Source organism: Puntigrus tetrazona, chromosome 20, assembly GCF_018831695.1.
Source record: "Puntigrus tetrazona isolate hp1 chromosome 20, ASM1883169v1, whole genome shotgun sequence".
Lineage (NCBI taxonomy): Eukaryota > Metazoa > Chordata > Actinopteri > Cypriniformes > Cyprinidae > Puntigrus > Puntigrus tetrazona.
Window position 1 is genome coordinate 3537873 of NC_056718.1, and position 20319 is coordinate 3558191.

At 39.5% G+C, this 20319-nt stretch overlaps 1 protein-coding gene across 1 annotated transcript; it reads right to left on the bottom strand.

Moving 5' to 3' along the window:
* Positions 1–9332, bottom strand: tshr (thyroid stimulating hormone receptor). The gene is given in 18 exon segments (XM_043219486.1): positions 1–143; positions 146–221; positions 224–250; positions 253–591; positions 594–851; positions 853–899; positions 902–1016; positions 1019–1155; positions 1158–1324; positions 1326–1397; positions 1578–1609; positions 1611–1767; positions 5464–5553; positions 7514–7563; positions 7565–7586; positions 7889–7916; positions 7919–7965; positions 9259–9332. Coding segments are annotated over 18 exon segments (1881 nt in total).
* Between the last annotated feature and the right edge of the window lie 10987 nt (positions 9333–20319).

The following is a 20319-nucleotide window of genomic DNA, read 5'->3' on the forward strand; positions in this document are numbered from 1 at the left end:
TCACTGTCCTTCTGCTGTTGGGTGACTGGCTGGTTGCATGAAAAATCTAGAAGCGAAATAGGGTCTCAGCTTGCTTCTGTTTGCTCCCCTCTCACGTCTAGTGATTCCTCTGCTGCTTGCCTTTGAAGATATTGTCTGACCTCAAAAAGCTGAGCCTGACGTTTACAGAGACCCACTTTGCTGAGCAGTATAAAGACATCTCCTTGGAAGGCCTTGGTGAAGAGATGGCATATAGGAAAGGGTTAAGCGCCAAGAATTCAGAGGGTAAAAGAGCACCAAGAGGATCTTGGAGTTTGACACAGTGATGAGTGGGTGGTCCAATGCAGCGGTCATAGCATACATCGAAATCGGTGCCATACAGAGGAAGTCTGTAAAAATGAGCACAGCCATACGCTTGGCAATGTTGGTGTCTTTGTTGGCAGACTGATGACTGGGGTTGTGAACAGCACAATAGATCTTGATGTAACACGCACAAATGACCAGAAAAGCCAGGATGTTAAAAACAAGCACACATAGGATGTAGATCTGGTCCACAAGTGTCTGGGTGTCCATGGGCAGGCAAATACTGACCTTTTGATAGCTGCTGACCCCAATGAGAGAGGCATAAGAGCCAATAAGAGGCAAAAGATCCAGCCTACCAGCATGATGACTGAAGCATGGGACAGACGCCAACTTACGGTCCAGTCGCGCATGGCGTATGTGATAGCATACCAACGTTCCAGAGTAATAGTGGTCAGTGTGTAGACTGAAAGTTCACTCAGCAAAGACAGAGAAGAACCAGCTAGGCTGCATCCTGGGCCTGTCTGCCAATCAATAGCATGATTGTAGTATTCAGAACGTGTGTGGAGGTCCAACGGAAGCAATCAGCAAAAGGTAAATACCCATACACAGATCAGCAAGGCCAGGTGGCACATTAAAAACCTTGAAAACCGACAGTTGTAGTGGCTGGTGAGCAGCACCAAGAGTACCAGCAGGTTTCCCAACACAGCAAGCAAACTGACAAACCACACAGATACCCCTTAGAGGAGCTAAAACCCATGATGTCCTCACATGGGTTGAACTAAATCAGGAGCAGGAAAACAGGCAACGATCCTCTCTCCTCTTCACACACAATGTAGTCATAGCGGCTGTCAAACTCATGGCTGGTGTCTTCCTGGGGTTCTTCAGCGTGTCGCCAAAGCCCACATCATCGTCTGGGTGCCCACCAAAGTAGGTGTGGTAGTGCAGGTTGCTGTAAAAGTCCTGGTGGTCATAGGTGTCTCTAAAGAGGTTATCACCTGAATCAATGCCAGGTTCCATGCTGCTGTGCAGGCCAGGAATAGTAAAAGTTCCCCACAGATCTTTTTTGAAGTTGGTTATACCTGGCAGTGAGGTTACATATGATGTCCTCTAAGTACCTGCCATTTAAAAAGCAAAAATCCTTATTTTCCATTCCAAAAAACTTTAAAAAGCCATAAATCTTTGTGCATGCTCCCTGAAATCTTCATAATATTCAGATTTTTACTAATTAGTTTAGGCAACCAATTATATGATACCATAGTTCAGTCTTATTACAATGAATAATCAAAACTACAAACCCTCTTTTTTTCTTCAAGTTCTTGAATGCACAAGCAGTGGCTGGGGTAGGTAAGGTCTGCTGTTATCACGTGTCTGAAAGTCTTGATTGGTAAGTGAATTTTGAGAGTCCAGACATTTGGAGCACAGAGTTCTAGAAGTGACTCCAAGCCTCTGGTCGGTAGAGAAGTGACAGCAGATTCTGATACATCACTGATGAAAAAAGAAGGCTAAGATAGCAAATAAACTTCCTAAACAATAGAAACACCAATCATATATTTTTGTCTTGAGAGGATTCTGTATTTAAAGTCTCATTTTCATATAAGCAGATATTTTCTAATTTATACAGCACTCAAGGTGCTCTAATATGCAATATTCTAATAATACTATAGAAATGTTGCTGTCAGTGTGTTCTGGCACAATATTGTAAACAGTTGATCAAGTCTAAAGTGAATGTAAGATGGCACAATAGATACACTGTCAAAAGATGATGCATTTGGGCTTGCAATGTAAATGCAGGCTTAGGCTAGCTGTGCTGCCTGTTCTCTCCCAAAAAGAATAAACACAGAAACCATATTTTTCATAAACCATAAACCTGCCTGTTTTCAGCCATCCCTTTAGGATTATAACCCTTTTAGGGTGAAAATACCCATTATAAAATGAGCTTGTTGTTTGTTGTTTTGTTTTGAAACAGATGTTCCAGTGAGTCTATTGAGCAACATATGTTTAAAATTTAGAAGAAAGAGGAAGAGACCTGAACAAAAAAAAACTGTTGCAGCCTGCTTGTCAGATTTTTCATTTTGAGATAGTTAGCCAAAGTGATCTCATAGCAATGATTTCACACTGAGCTGACTCCTGAGAGGGTAGCTGAGGGGCCACATTATTGCTTATTAAAGAATTATGATTTCAGCAGGCCTACATTAGTAGACAGATAAGATTACTATAGTCAACATCCTGCATTCACATGAGAAGATATTTTTGCACTTTGCAAAAAAAGTAATAATAGCACACAGATGAAGAGTAGTGTAGATTTAAGTCTGTTATGAACATATAGTTTTCTGTCAAATCAATTAAAAAACTGTTTTAGAATTCATCCAGCTGCTTCTGTCACGTCATTACTAAACACCAGTGCCACTGGAAGCCATGTATGCTCATGCCATTACACTACAGTCCAGCTGACAGAGAAAATTAACAGCTGCTGTTAATAAACAGATTAAAGAAAAGAGCAAGAAATTAAACTAGCTGACTTCAGACTCCAGGAATTAAATGAAATTCCTGTCACTTAATCTACAAAAATTCTATGAGAATTAATACAATATTTAGATGCTATACTGAAAACATTTTGTTTGACCTCTCACCATTGTGGTGATCAATGTTTGCTGAAGTTTGACCTTTTCAACACTATTTTTTTGGTTACTATAACTGTCCTAAGAAACATTTTTCTTATAGCATAAAGAAAGGCCAGGAAATATTGTAAATAAAATATTCTGTATCCTAGTCATTTTGAATCAGCTCTTCTCTGATCTCATTCAATGGTTTGATTGTTAATGACGTGTGTTTTATTATTAGTCTAATATTATGTAATGGTACTGCAAAAAATATTATGCACAGAACCTTTAGTATTACAGCATAATTTAGATACAAAACGCGTCAAAATCAGCATAAAAATCTCAACAATGGTCAGTCAAAAGCTTCATGCTGCAATACATGCTAGTACTAGCATAGTACAAACCTCACCATAACTTCCAGCATGCATTGCAAAATTAATAAATTATGCAACTGAATTATATACTATTTTTTTCTTTCTATGTGCTTTTATTTTCCACTTTGTTTTCGTGTTATATTTTAGTAGCAATTTGGTGCAGTATGTTTATTTTATTTTGGTTGATTGTCACGTTGTTACAGCAGATTCATCTTTGCTGAATTCTGTGCACCATAGAGCTTTATATTTTTTGACAGTAATGTTTATTCTATTGCTGTAGTGTGTTATTATAACAGAACTTTTGTGAGAAAAAAGACAACAAGGGGGTAAAATCTGTGAAAAAGTCAAGGTTCAAGAACCCAACTAAAGCTAAATCCCTATTTATTGATGTGTGTTCTTGTTCAAGAACAAGAAGAATATCATCAGTACTTTCAATCTGTCAATAAGCTTGCTTCTATAGCCAACTGACAGAAATATCAGTATGAGTCTGATGTAATGTGCAAGCTGGTAATGCTGATTTAGGAGTTGATTGATCATATCTTTGAGTGATATAATGTCTTAATTTTATTTGATTTTATCTGTGTCTAAAGGCAGGTAGTTCTTTGCTGTTTCATTCAGTAATTCTGTTTGTTAACAGTAGCTGTTCATCACTTGATTAATCTACAGAATTGTCTCATTATATTCTACTGAATGAGTGTTACTTTAACATTCTGTAACATTAGTACACATTAGTAGCATTCATTTTAAAATTGATGATTTTTTTGTGGGGTTAATCATTGATGTTCTAATGCTTTATTTAAAGACAGTAATTGTGCCCAGTTTTTAAGTGTTTTCTGTATAAATATTGAAGGATTTTTTCCTAGTGAACTCAACTGATATTATTAATAACATGTATAATACTAGTATTTTACAAACTGTTTAGGCTAGAGGCAGAGTTAATTTCCATGCTGAGTATAACAGTAGCAAGCTGTAAAAATAAAGAGCTGTGGAATTAACGGTAGAATTAACCCCTGCAGCCAGAAAATAAGAGGGTTTTTAGTGCACACATACACACACGCACGCACAAAATAATCTAGTGCTTGCAGGTCAAAAATTTGTTTTAATGACAATAAATAAATAAATAAATAAATAAATAAATAAATAAAATACTTTTAACAATTGTAATCAACTTTTTACCAACAGACCCAGCAGGACACTGAATGTGATTATGATTGTGCATTAGTTATGAACACTCTGCTGTTATTGAGAATTACAGAAGATTAAATGGTGATGTTTTATTGGTTAAAATGCTACCAATGGAGATCAGTGATTGGGAATTTTGACCTTTTACTAATTTAAAGCAATATACTTTTAAGCAATTACAATGTTATTTCTACAGCAAATATTTGTTTGTTGCTGAACCAAACTTTTAAGTAGCAGATGAGCTTGATTCTGCACTTTTGTATTTCTATGCTTCTCAACAGCACATGAGTGTTATAGAGAGCTAACACAAGAGTTTAAGGGTCAAGAGCCCAACTAATGCAACAATCACTGGATCTCCATGATGGTGGCATCATTTCAATAAAACATCAAGCATCTGATCTCTCTGCTAATCTCAAAGTGTCATTTAAATAAGACAATACATAAAATGTAACATTTATTTCTACGTAACATAATTTGTTTATCTTAAAAGTTTATTTATTAAACATATACTACAAAAACATCAACAATGTGGAACTACTGAATTTCGTAAAGATTACTATTGTAAACTTGATTAGTCTACTTAAGATTGTATATTCATACAACTCCAACCTTTATTTTCTTGTGTAAAAACTAAATGGTTTGGTTCAATGTGTTTCCACACAATTTTCTAGTACTATCAACTAATTCAGGTTAGCGTGCATACACATGCTATACTTATACAGATACACACACATACACACACACACTACACATATAGAACTGTGCAGACTTTCCACAGACTTTCATATTTTATATACCCTAAACCTACATCTGTTTGCATTGTTAGACTTTCAGATAAACATTAATTTAATTTTTTCCCCTTGTTGTGATCACAGGTTGCTCCCTACAATGACAAAATTATTTATAAAACTTTTTAAAAATCAAAATTTATTATTTAAAAAAACATTTATGAATATGGAGCAAGCCCTGGTAAGAGCTCAGAGAACTCAAAGACGCTGAATCTCAAGTGCTTTCATGAGAAAAACAAAGGCACTCCACAGAGCATTGGCCCAGTGCTTGTCCCAGCAAACATTCTCTCATCCAGCCTTGTCAATTGTTTATTTCATGCACGGTGCCTGCAAAAGAAAAGGAGTATAATGGTGCTTATCATGCTATCATTAAATGTTAAAGATTAAATTAAAAACTAGACCTTTTGTATTTGCTTACTATGCCTCGACAAACCCATAAAATATTTAGTATATAAACTTGTTCTTTCATCTGGCTGATAGAAAAATCCCACTGATTTGTATTGAAGAAGGATATAAGCACACACAGCAACCAGAATACAATAAAGACCATTTGTTGACCATTTAGCAAAATGCCACCATACTACTGATAGTAACACATTTTCTATAGAAAATGCAATCTCCAATAATTTTATTCTAAATACTCTTTTAACATGAGTTCCTTTAAATACTCCTACAAAATTGTAATAATGTTTTGGTCCCACTTTATTTTAAGTGGCTCTAATACATGTACACTTAGTAACTCAATGTGTATGTAGTTAGGTACATTGTTTTTACAGCTCTAATCATAACTACATATATGTAACAACAATGGTATGTGTAAATACAAATCTGAAACAGGTCTGACAGCACTTTTTGGTTAAGAAAGTGTTACACTTTATATTAAGTAAACAATTCATATGGTTTATTGTAGAATTACTCAAATGATACACAGCTTGGAATCTTTTATTCATAAATTGCAGTTTGGTGTCCAGAATATTACACTTAATAATAATTGGACAGTTCTGATTAGTTACTCATGTAAATACATTGGTGCTGAAGTACACTATCTCCACCGACTAGAGATTCAGCTCCTCCCTAAGCCCAACCCCCAACTTTTACATCCCCACCACTGAGTCTCACTCCGCCCCTAAGCCTACCCATTCCAGCAGTAATTGGTGGGCGAATAAAGTGTTGTTACCAATGTCCCACTGTTACACATGTGCCACATGTACATATTACCATTCTAAAAAGAGGCTTTTCACGTGTGTAGTAGTAAATGTCCCATAGCTCCAATGCAATGTACGATGTGTACACTGTTTTATACATACATACACATCTGAATTACTTTGCAAATACACATATCATTAAAGACACAATATGAGTGGAGTTTTCTTTTTCTTCCACTCCTGAAAACAAGATAAAAAGCTGGATGCTGAAAGAATTTACTCTGCATATGTAGATTTCTAAAATTACATGAATTTCACAACCATGCTGGATGAATTCTCTGAGTGCAGTGTAACAGCCCATCAAGGCCTGCCCAACAAGCCCAGCAGAAGGGCTTTCATCAGGTGCCTTTGTCCTAGTTTATGAGTCCAATGTAAAACATGCAAACCATATTATGTAGAGACATTAGCACAGGGTACAATCTAACAGAGTTTGAGATATAAGGAGATTAGCAATAATATCCTTTATTCTCAAAATAGAGTTTCATGTTACAAAGAAGTCACAATATTAAATATGCCCCCAAAGTGCTGCCCTTTACTCTGAAATAAACTCTTCAGGAAGTGAATGAGAAAATAAACTATAAGGAACTTACATTTAGTGTCCATAAACATATTGTATGCCTAAAGCGAGGATCTGCAACACTGCTCCCTGGAGACATTCTACGGAGGCTTCCATTTTAAAAACAATTGCTGCACTTACACCTGTAATTATAGTGTCAACCTAAACACTTGCCGATTAACTGTTTTGTGGTGTCTGTTTGAGTGGAGCTGGAGCTTGAAAACTCTTGACCCCAAAGCAATACGATGGCTTTGTGTGAGCTGGTGGACCATCTTATAAGTCTTTAAATAACGCCAAGAACTATAACACAGAAGTGTTTGCATGTGTTTTGGAAGATAGTGTATGATAAGAAAAGAGAAGAAAAAGGTTTTAATGTAATTAATAAAATTTTTTTTTCATGTTTTGGGTAATGTATGCTGTTAATGATCAATATGATCATTAATATTGATAAATGTGTTATATCAAACTTGTAGTGCTGGAATTATTTGAATTTGTATTTATACAAGTTTTTATAAGGAAAACATACACTACAGTCAGCTTTGTGCCATTGTTGAAAGCATGATGGCAGCCTTTGCGTGAAGCCATTGCTATATAGCCTTCTAAGTGAAAAAACAGCAAAAATAACAATCATGTCTTTGTTTAAAAATCAATCTAGTTATCTTTAATTACTTCTTGTTCAATTTTGAAAATACAGAGTGGATGTACTGATATAAATATTCCTCTCTAGGAGATAGAGATGCTAATTACTCAGTATACTAAAACTAATTGTATGCAAAGTGTATCATTTCTCCCAAAGGTTATATTTTATTCCAATCTACTAGATTCCTTCGAAGAATATAACTACTAACATAATAGTTATACACACAGAAAGTGAGTATGAGGGAATATGGCCGAGACTTACACTGACAGTAGATCATTGGTAATGCCAAGAAAGCATTGGCTGGAATTTCAGTAATATAGAGATTATCGCTTAGTTCTCTGCAGGAAAAACAGAAGTACATTAAAGGAAAGCACTGATCTGTATGAAAATGTGCTGCATTACTACTTACAGTAGGAAGTATAGAGTTATCAAGCTGGATATTGATCAGGACAGGGGAAGATGGTGAGTCCTGTATTTGAATAAACCTCTGAAAATAAAACACTTATTATTTCAAATGCTTATGCAGTCTCACACTGAGTTTTATTGCTGAAGTAACTTTGCACTTTTGATTTCAAATCAGTGTTCAACAAAATCAAACATGTAGTATATTTTCAATAAGTTTAGTTTGCAATTTCAAGAGAAATGACCACTGAGTAGTGTTAAAACAAGGTTCAGTACACAAACCCTGGCACATTTTTATTATGTTAATATAGACAGTTCTTTTGTATTAGTATTTTTGGCAGTTCAGAATTTAAATATCTGTGTACTCTTGCTAAATATTGCTGTAAAAAATGCATGGAAATATGTTGGAAAATCATGTTGGAAATATAGGGTAAAGTCAATTACATGCTGCAAGTTAACAAGATTAAACAATGAACAGCTTTTTATGTTATTATATATTTATATTATTATATATTTTATATATTATATAACTAACTATAGCAATCTGACAAGTTATTACATTTGCTACATGTTGTTTTTTTTTTTTTGGCATAAACCTAAAATTAAAACAGAAACATGACAAAACACACACACACACACACATATATATATGTGTGTGTGTTTGTCATGTTCCTGTTTTTAATTTTTTTTTGTAGGTTTGTATAAAAAAAAAAACTGGCAATAGCAACGAATGTCTTTCTCAGATACTATGAATGAATATATAATTTTTACAATATAATATAATTTTTTTTTTTACAATATGCAGACAACAAGTAGAAAGTGTTTGCTCACAAATACTGTAATTTAGGAGATTCTAAAAGCCTCTGGATGGATGAATGTTAAATTTCTTGTGTTTCTTATTTCTCTGAAACAAGAGACAGAGTGAGAGAGAGAGAGAGAGAGAGAGAGGTTACATGAATTGAAGTGTAGTGCTTTTAAAAGTGATAGGATCTACAGCATTATGCTTGAATATAACAAATTACAGTTATTTTCTCTTGTTCAGTTTATTCAGCCAGATATGCCATATGGAAAGCACAATTTCTAGTATAAGAAAACCTCCCACAAAGAGAGAATACTTGACGCCCGGTTTGGTGTTATTTGTGGTTTTGTGACAGAGCTGACACATTCCTGTCATGTCTTTATTTTGTCTTCAGGTGTTTCTTAAGCCACATACTCTCTCATCTGCATACCTTGTTTTGTGTTCAGCACTCATGTCTTGAAGTTTAGGTTTACCCCAGTGGGGGTTGGACACTTTGCGCTCCATGTTCTTTCTTGTTGTGGGAGTGTCTGCGAGTTCACTTGGCTCTGTTCTCCCACTGTCAATTTTGTGGTTTGTCTTGTGGTGTTGCATGCAGTTAGTGTTTTATTGTCTAGTGTTTTCATTGGCTGCATGCTTGTCATGTTGTGATGTCTTGTTTGATAGTCTAATATTAGAGTTCGATTGCTCTGTCTGCTGAGAGGTTTGAGTGTTTGTAGCCCTGTGTAGCTTAGCTCTTCTATTATCACTCTCTGTTCTTTTTAGTGATCAAATATAACTGCAGTACTATCTATTAAACGAATCTAACAAATTTTACCATTGATCGTCAATCTAAAACTGTTTTGATGTAACACTGATTAAATTATCACTCATTCCCACCACTTTACACACCTATTATTGTTTCCGTTTAATTTCTCCCTTTGTTTATTTTTTTAACAAGCTCATCAAACAACAGTAATAAATAAATCACTCACGGTGAGTAAATGGCTTTTCCTTTCCTATCTCTCTGTTGGCGAGCAGGAACATTCATATGTCATGTGATAAATGCAGGGAAATAGCTAGGCTGACAGAGAAGGTTTTAGAATTAAAGACCCATGCATCCAAACTTTAATTAGGACAGTAAGAATGTGAGGGCTGGAGTGCAGTTTTTTGAATGCCGTCAGTTCAGTGAATCTGTACATTGTTCCCTTCACGACATTAGAGCCCGTGCAGCAGGCAACTGTGAGGCAGCACCCTGAGTCGTGGGTAAAAAGCACACCGTTCTGATCAGAACATCAAACAGAGTTCTCTCACTCAGTTAGCACCCACTGAGAAACCTGATGAAAATTATAAAGTAATTGGTGATTCTATTGTACATGGCAAATTTAAAGTGCTTTGTAATGCTAAATGTAAAAATTCAGTAAAACTGTTATTCATGTCAGTGCTAATGATGTTCGACTTCATGAGTTATTCCTGTTTGACTCTGCTGTATATGATCTCTGCCTGGTAACCTGTGTTTTGATTCTTTGATTTGCCCTCTTGTATTGTTTGTCTGATTGGACTGTATTCTGGTTTTGACCTATTGCCTGCCTGCCTCTGCCCCTGGATATTTCCTGTGTTGCCAACTGCTTTATTTGTTGCTGACTCTCTGCCTGCCTATCACTCTGTGTATCCTTGTACCCTTATTAAACTTCTGTGCATGGATTCCAACTCAACCTTCATGCTCTCAACCATCTAGAAACCAAGTTTGTATCAGAAGAACAGAAATGTGCTTTTATAATTGGCGCTATTAACTGGTAGAGTGATTGAGTGCATCTGTTGGGACAATATTGACCCAATACTGAGATAGTATTTCGATAACCAACTTTGTGAGGTATTTGAGATATCGACGAGGCAGAAAGAACATATCCATGCAACTCTTGAACATAACTCAGAGTCAGACTGCAGCTGATTTCGCCATTGAATTCGAACTCTTGCTGCACAGAGCAGTTGGAATGATGTCGCGTAAAAGTGCTATATCTTCCAGAATTTAAACACCGACCTCCAAACCAGGCAGCATTGACAGCCTCATCGCCAAACACCTCACTGTAAGACCAACAGAAAGGGTCTCCAAAATCCCTACATCAGCCACAGTCAGTGTATACAAGCTTTGTGGTGAAGGGAGATCACCAGCCAGAACCAAACTTTTACCCTACAAGTAGGCATCCTCCATCAGAATCTATCACACTATAGGTTGTGGATTCCCCCCAAACACAAATGATTCTGGGTTACTGGCTGTCATGATCCTCATTTCATGGCAACATGGTGAGTTAGTTAGTTAGTTTTCTGTCTGCTTGAGTCAATGCCTCCCAAAACCATACCCTTGTCTTACCACGAGTGTTAGGCCTGAGAGCCAATGCAAGATCCCATCATGTTTATCAAGATCTCACAGGTATTTAGTAAGATCAAGGCCACACAATTACCTCCACATAGACCGGTGGCTGTGCTGTTGATCTGCTACCCAACGCTATTCCCAAAAGCAAGAGTTTACCCTTGTATCTCGCTATTCACGGTACCCGGCGCCGAGGCTTTTGTATTTGAATGTATGTGCAGGGATTGGCTGTTCTTCGAGGGATGTGATTAGCGAATCCTGATGGGGCGAGGGCGTCTTTAAAGGCGGTAGCTCCCAAAACATCGAGCTCACTTGGCGTTTGCGGCTATGGCGTGAAAACTCCAGTTCGCTGCAGTCACCAGATCATCTACATCCCTCGTCATTGTTTGTATTGCTTTAAGTTAACAACAAAAAGATTAATGTTTATGTCACTACTCTGGAAGCGTAGAGAGTCTGCCCTTTATTTTGATATAATTTTGCGATGTGTTTGCCTAGGGGAGTTAGGGAAGTTGATTTGTATTTTCTTTTCCTTATCCTTAGGTAATTTATATATTTTATTTTATTAGCTCTTTTGGTTTATAACTGGAATCCACATTCAAATATCTTATTCACATCTCACCCACCATGATGGACCATCTTACTACTTTGAAGCCAAGTGATGGAGTACATCACAAACCCTCCAAGCCCTTCTATGTCAACAGCTGCAGCAGATTCTTTTTGTTGAAAGAAGGATGGTGGAGTTAAGACCATGTATTGATTATGAGAGGCTAAATAATGTTACAATTAAGTTCCGCTACCCTTTGCCATTGTTACCATCAGCATTAGAACAACTGTGAGGCCACTATTTTCACCAAACCTCAGACCAGATGGAAAAAGGCTTTTCTGACCACAAGAGGGCACCTATTAGTACCAAGTTATACCATATGGACTCAATGCGTCTACGGTTTTCCAATCATTTATTAACTCGATCTTCAGGGACATCTCATAAATCAGTTTTGAGGTGGCGTACATCGATGACATACTCAGAGTCAGAAAACAAACACATTGACCACATCAGAACAGTTTTATCTTCTGGAAAATTAACTTTATGTTGTGTCTGAAACCTCATTCCTCCTGATAACATATCAGCCACCAAAGTGCCTATCACTGTGTATCATCTTGCCTTATTAAACTTCCATTGCATGAATTCCAACTCAGCCTTCGTACCTTCATTACAATGATCGGAGATCACTAAAAATAACATTAAAGAGGAGTTCAGACGCATAATATGCTCCTGGTCCCCTCAGGACCCAGGTCAGGAAGTAGACAGACTGAAGCTAAACCGACCGTCTGCTAGCCGCCTCAGCATAACAGAGAAGGCAGTTAATTCTCAGCACTGGGAACTTCATCAAACATGAATCCAAACAATTTACCAAATTTACGAGTTTCCAGCAGAAACTTTACTGACTAGCAGAGCAATTGGCTAGGCCACTGCAGTTTCAGAGTCTGACCCACATTTAAAATATCTGTGGATTATTTCCTTCAGCAGCTCGGTGTTTGAATATCCTGCTGGTGCTTGAGATATTTTGAGTCAACTCATCGACATCACACAAGCCAACCGCTACAGCTGCGGGTTTGCCATTGGATTCAGAACCTTAGCTGCGCAGAGTGGTTGGAGTGTAACGCTGAAGGCAATGTTTCAACACAGTCTCACTGCCGACTTACAAAGTGAACTGGCCTGAGAGAGGGCATCATTCACTGAAATCGTTAACCTGGCAATAAAGATTGATAATCCCAGACATCAAGCACCTGCATGTAAGTCGTACTTAGCATTTACCAAGTCAAGTTAAAGCTCAAGTATCTATTGAACCATGTGTTATCAAGAACCTATGAAGTTAATAGCCAAGGCTATCTGCAGAGAACACGAATATTGGGTGACTCACAGCAACGCTGAATGTCCTCACAAGATGGCTGCCACACCCCAGGTAAATACTGATCACTTCTATTTGCTATGTAATGAGCATACAATGTCTGTAGTGATAGAGCAGTCTTGTCCTGACAGCGATGATTGAAGCTCGGGGCTGCATAAACATCATCAGTCACCAAGTGATCATGAAAAACCACATTTCCACACAGCCATGAAACACCCATAAAGATCAAGACCATCAATGACAATTTCATTGGAACAGATAACACATCAAACACAGACTCCTAACACTTCCAGAGTAGGCATGTTCCATCGTGAGACATCACATTCCAACATTGTGGACTCTTCCAAGTATGAGATCATTCTGGGACATTCATGGCTGTCAGCTCATGATCCACATCTCTTAGGCCAGGTAGGCTCGTTAAATGATCCCAGCCATCACCAATGTTTTTGTTATATGTTGCTCTACCAGTATAGAGAGCCCAGAGACCCAGAGGGAAGTGAAAATTCCCTCATGTTATCACAAAAGGTTTTCAGTAAGTTAAGGCTACCCAACTGCCTCCTCACAGACCCGCGGGACTGTGCGATGACCTCCTCTCCAGCACCATGCCCCAAAAATAAAAAGTTTATCACTGTTTCTTTGTGAAATTCAAGCTATGAAGGAGTACACTGATGAAATCTGGTTCTGGTTTTATTTAACCATCTTGATAAACAAACCCTCAACTAGTCCAAATGCAACGCATCAATTTTAAATCTAGATTAAAGATTGGCCACACTTGTGCTTCCATATAACCACTAATACACCTGTGCTTTCAAATCCGTTAAAGGATTGCTGGCTGCATAATTAAATCAGCTGGGAAACAGGAACACTCCTCATAAATCAAGATGTATTCGTGACATCGCAAAAAGAATGGCATCTGCGCTAATATTGATCTTGTTTCTTTGTTATTTCTGTTTCTTTCGGTTGTATCAGATTAGATGGTGGATCAGCACCCAGAGATTATGTTCATCAGAGACCAGAACACCTAGATGTGAAATTGTTAATTGGGTAGTTCACTGAAGGTATAATAACCACCCTTCACCCTCTGGAAGTAATGTTGGAACTGTCCAGCTGTGTGAGGGTTCAATCAAAACAGCACCACTGAATTCCTAAAACAACACTGGTCCCATAATGAAAAAGAAAAGACTAAAATGATGAGTATTCTAGAGAATATTTCAAAATTAATGAAGTGAGTATGAATGATACCTAAAATTAACAATCACTTGAAATTGGAATCAGATTAGGCACAGAGCAAGATCAAAATTGAAACTAAATTCTGATAAGTTCAAAAGCGCAAACAAGACCAGACATGCATTAAACCTTCGACCAGAGCCTCTGGATTCCGTTCTCTGGGAAAGGGGGACCACCCACACAAGTGTGACAGCACACATGTCCATATGGCATTGTTGCCCTACCAGTCACAATAGTGGACATGGTTGCTGTTTGATTGGATCTTGGTAGACTAACATAAGCAAACCATACAATGCCATCAGATAAATATGCCAGGACGACCAGACAACTCTTTCTAAGAAGAAAGACAGGACTTCTCATTGGTCAAAATGCACTTTCTGCCTTTCTACCCTCCAACAGTGTCATGAACCGCTGTGGCTCTCTCTGATGGCCACAGAGGAACCCTCTCAGGAATATTGACCCTCAGAACTCTTGATCTTGCCTGAAATCTTGATCTTGCCCAGGCGTACCTCATTGGAGCTGCTATATAGCTGCTACCAGCTTTTACTCGTGCAGTCTTATTCTTACTTTGTCTGCTTAGTAATGCCAAGCGTTTGTTCTATTGTTTGTCTTTCTGTGTTTGACCTTGCTCTGTGTGTTTTCTTTCGTTTTCGCTGATTGTTTTGCTGCTTACCCATTGACCTGTGCCTGCGTCGTCGACTCTGATTCTGTCTGCCTGACTCGACCATTGCCTGACTCTGTTTTTTGACTCTGCCTGCCTTGTGTTATTTCTGCCATTGTTGCAAAACCTTGCCTGTTTGACTATTCTCATTAAGAGAGCTGCGGATGGATCCGAATGCTTCTGACCCTAATTACAAACAGACTGGCTACTAAGGTTTTGTATATGGCTGCATAAATTCCTTAAGACATCTGGAAGCAGCAGCACTGGCTGCCAAACAAACTGAGGCATCACAGAAGATCCATCAAGCCCATTCATAACTATGTTCTTAAGCCTTGTGATGCAAGCTACAACACTGGAAATTTTATACATTATTTTATAAATATGTATTCTCCCAGTGAAAGTGATGCATAGTAATCTTACACAAACTCAACTCTATTGGACAAAGAAATGCATGCATAGCAGTTTCAATCTTCTTCCATCAGTCAAATGAATTCTGGTTCTGAGGAAACTTTGAGAGGCTACATCATGTCACCTGCTCACAGTGGAATCAGCCAGTACAACATGGAAATGGAGAAGCACCAGATTGCAATCTCCTCCTCATCAAGAAGGTGAATCTTCCTAAAAAAATCCTTGTTCTAGTGTCCTTGTTCTTAGTCTGAATGCAATGGAAAGAAGTTTAACAGATACACTGTTTTAGTCAGGCCCATGGTGAGACAGCAGATCAAGCAGTTCTAAGTCTTTTGGCACGCCCAGAGAGACACTCCACAAAACAATCATTCTGAGTTTCAAATTCCATAAGAGAGGAGCCATAACGTATGCCAATTCCTGAGTCACTGGCTTCAGAGCCTTAACCAAATAGACAACGTTCTGATATAGTAGGAGCTGAATCAAAAACCTGTAAATGTAAGACTAAATCAGGGAAAGATATCCAAGGAACAAAAGGACCTGGCGTTCTGAATGCACCTGCTTCAGAGGCACCCTGGGGCTGTTTAAGGTTCCTCGGTTCCAGTGCCACGCGCCCCAGCGCTCCTCCAGTTCCAGTGCCCCGCCCGGCGCCCTCCAGTTCCCAGTGCCTTTGGCGCTCCTCAGTTCAGTGCCCATGCGAGCGCTCCTCAGTTCCAGTGCCCACGCCCGGCTCCTCCAGTTTCCAGTGCCGCGCCCCGAGCCTCCTCAGTTCAGTACCCATGCCCCCGGCGCTCCTCCAGTTCAGTGCCCGCTCCTCAGTTCAGTGCGATGCCCAGAGCGTTCAATTTCCTTGTGTATTTAAGTCCTGTGTTTTTAACATTCCGGTGTTCCGGATCGTCAATGTCTTTAGCCAATGTCACTCAATGTCCACTGTTATCTTTCGAGAGTCTATTCATAGTTTTGTTCTGCCTGCTGTACAGTACATTTATTTTGCCCGTTTTAGATTAAATCTATTTAAGTTTATTTTCGTCTCAGTACTCCTCTCACAGAAACCGTGAAAGCGTGACAGGTTGTTCTGCACATGATAAACAAACTGGCTAGTCCAAAACGCAGCAGCAGTGGAGTCCTTACTACAGAACTAGGAAGTATGATCATATAGCCAGTTCTGTCAACACTGCACTGGCTCTCCTCAAACACTCCGGATAGATTTTAAAATCTTATTAATTACCTATAAAGCCTGAATGGTTTAGCTCCTCAATGCTTGAGCGAGCTCTATCACGATATAGAATCAGAATCACTTTATTGCCAGGTATGTTTGCACATCCCCCCGAGGAAATTTGTTTAGTGACAAAAACTCTACAATGCAACCGATAACAAGACAAGACAGATATAAAGAGAATTATGTACATATACAAAATATAAAATATACCTTACAGCAAAAATAAAAATAAAAATATATATAAACATTGTTAACAGGGAATTATATATTGTGCAATGTTATGTACAAATCTGTATATAAAATAAATAAGTGTCCTCAAGTGTTCATGACATGGACTGCCTGGGGAAAAACTGTTCCTGTGTCTGGCTGTCCTGGTACTCCAGTGCTCTGTAGCGACCAGGCGGCAACAGTTGAAGATGGAGTGTCTTGAGGATGTGAGGGGTCCAGAGTGATTTTCTTAACCCTTTTTGTTTAATGTGGATAGGTAGTTCTTGGAGAGTGGAGAGGTTGTACAATGATTCTCTCAGAAGTCTGACTACCCTCTGTAGTCTTCTGAGGTCATAGTTGGTAGCTGAGCTAGACCAGACAGTTATGGAAGTGCAGAGAGGATGGATTGTATGATGGCGAGTAGAACTGTTTCAGCAGCTCCTGTGGCAGGTTGAACTTCCTCAGCTGACAGAAGGAAATACAATCTCTGCTGGGCCTTTTTAACAATGGAGTTGATCACGAGTGTCCGCCAGGTCCTGGGAGATTGTGGTGCCGGAACCTGAATGACTCCTGCTGCCACAGTGCTGTCCATGATGGTGGTGGGGGGAGTGAGGTTCCTCCTGAAGTCACTTTCATCTCCACTGTTTTGGCGATGTTGAGCTCCAAGTTGTTCGAACTGCACCATTCCAGCTAGCTCTTTGGCCTCCTGTCTGTAAAGCAGACTCGTTACCATCCTGTATGAGGCCGATGACTGTGGTGTAGATCTGCAAACTTCAGGAGTTTGACAGAAGCGTCCTTTAGAGGTGCAGTCATTGCATTAATAGAGGAAGAGCAGTGGGAGAGGACACAACCTGAGGGCTCCAGTGCTGGTTGTGCGGGTGCTGGATGAATTTTCCCAGCCTCACTACCTGCCTGTCTGTCTGTCAGGAAGCTGCTGATCCACTGACAGGCGGTGGAGCTTCAGGCTAGGTTAGTTTGGGGTGGAGGAGTTTGGTGATGGTGTTAGAAGACCCGAACTAAGTCTAAACAGGATGCCTCCACATAAGTCCCTGGTCTGTCTAGGTGTTTGCAGAGACATAATGCAGTCCACATATTGACTGCATAGATCTTACCTGACCTGTTGCTTTGTGCGCCAGACTGCAGGGGTCAGTAGGGGGTCCTGTAAAGTCCTTCAGATAACCAGAACCAGTTTTCAAATGATTTCATGACCACAGACGTTAGAGCCACAGGTCTGGAAATCATTAAGTCGATAATTTTGAGTTTCTTTGGGATGGGGATGATGGTGGAAGCGTTTGCCAGGCATGAAAGGTACTACACACAGCTCAATGATCTGTTGAAGATCTGAGGTGAAGGCTGAGGGGCCAGTTAGTTGGCACAGGTTTTCAGACAGGCTGGAGTAACACCGTCTGGGCCTGGTGCCTTTCTTCTTTTGTTCTTCCTGAAGACCCTGGCACACGTCATCTTCTCTGAGTTGAAGGGCAGGTGTGGGGAGGGATTACAGGAGGTGAGAATGGTTTCCTTTTCAAACCTGCGGTAGAACTTCGTTCAGGTGCGTCTACCAGTTGTTGATTTGCCACAGTGCTGGGGATGGTGTCTTATAATTGGTGATGTCTTTCAGACCTTTCCAAACAGAAGCTGTGTCACTGAGAGGAACTGGGTCGGCTTTCAGAATAATTCCTCTTCGCCACTCTGATCTCCTTTTCCTGGTGTGTACTCCATTACCTTTTAGGCTGATGATTGCTCCTGTCTGCGAGAATCGGTGCTCTATCTGCTGAGAGGTTGGTTGTTTGGCAGCTGCGTGTAGCTTAGCTTTTTCAATTTATCTTTCTTCTCTAACGATCAAATATAATTTAACTGTGTACATGTCGTTGATGCTATTAAATTAATCTAACTAATTAGACTGCTGTTAGTTGATTAAAGCACAATCTAAAACTTCGGCGGTGAGTTGAGTACTGCGTTAGCGATTCACTTCACGCTCCCACCAGCGTTTTGGCGCCCGATTGTGGGCTTTTTCCCCGCTCCTGTTCATTTGTTCCTACGCGCTGCGTTCGCTCCATTTTCACAAGCTCATCAAAACAAAGAGTGGTAAGTGAATCATACGGTGAGTAAATGAAGCTACTCCTGCGCCGTCTCTTACTGTCTGTCACATGTATAGCTTGTCCTTCTCTGTTAGCGATCAGGGATTCACGTGTGATAAATGCGGAAATAGCTAGGCTGACAGAAGGTTTTAGAATTAGAGACACGTATCAGAAGCTTTGGTGAGAGGACAGTAAATGCGAGGGCTGCTTAGATGCAGCTGGTCGGCTAGCGCAATGAATCATGTACATTGTTGGTTCCAGCTTCCAGAGCCGGGTGCAGCAAGGCGCGGTGGGTGACACCGTGGTAGACTGGTCGGCGGGTCAAACACGCTCATCCGTTCGATCAGAACATCAAACGGGTTCTCCCCACTCCGGTAGCTGCACCCGCGAAACTGAATCAAAGTGCCCTAGTAGTGGCGATTCTGTTATGCAGGCGTGAAAGCGGGAACACCAGCCACCTTAGTCAATGCTTACGGGAGCCAGGCGTCTGACATCTTGTCAAATTTAAAAGTGCTGGCTAATGCTAAGCATTAAATTTCGTAAGATTGTTATTCACGTCGGGCGCTAATGATGTTAGATACCGCTGATCGGAAGATCACTAAAATAATATTAAAGAGGTGTGAATTTTATGGCTTTGATGTCGGACAAGTATAATCTGCTCTGGTCCCTCCTGCTTACGGGGTGATAGAGATTCACAGCAGATTGCTGGGTCTCAATGGCTGGATGTCTAAGTGGTGCCATAGAATCTTGCAGGCTTTATAGACAGTGGATGAGTTTCTGGGACAGACCTGACCCATATTTGAAAAGAATGGTCTTCACCCCCTCTTGGGGTGGTGCTCTTCTATCTAGAAATATGGCATATAGTCTTATAGGCTCCAACATGACCAACTGTTGCCCAGGTCAGGAAGCAGACAGACCGGCTAAACCGACCAGTCTGCTAGCTGCCTCACGTCTGAAGGCAGTTAATTCTCAGCACATAGAGACTCTTTCACCTAGATATCACACTATAAGAGACTGTCTGTTCCCCGAATTAGAATATGCGAAGAGAACGTCCAAGCCTAATCAAAGCAATAATTTAATTAATGTCCAACAAATTAAAACTACCTATAATTCAAATAAGCAAGCGATAAAACTTGGCTGCGCTAAATGTTAGATCACTTTCTAAAGCACTTTATGTATGATTTGATCAATGATCAAGCTAGATTTGCTTTGTTTGACAGAAACCTGGCTAAAACCAGATGATTATATTACTCTAAATGAATCCTACCCCCAATTATTTCTAAAATGGCCGTTTAAAAGGTAGAGGAAATTGTTGCTACAATTTATAACAATACTACTTTTAGTACTTCTCAGAGGGCAGGCTTTAAATATAGCTCATTTGAAGTTTTGGTGCTGCATATAACATTATCTACAGAATCATGTGCTAGTGATAAATCT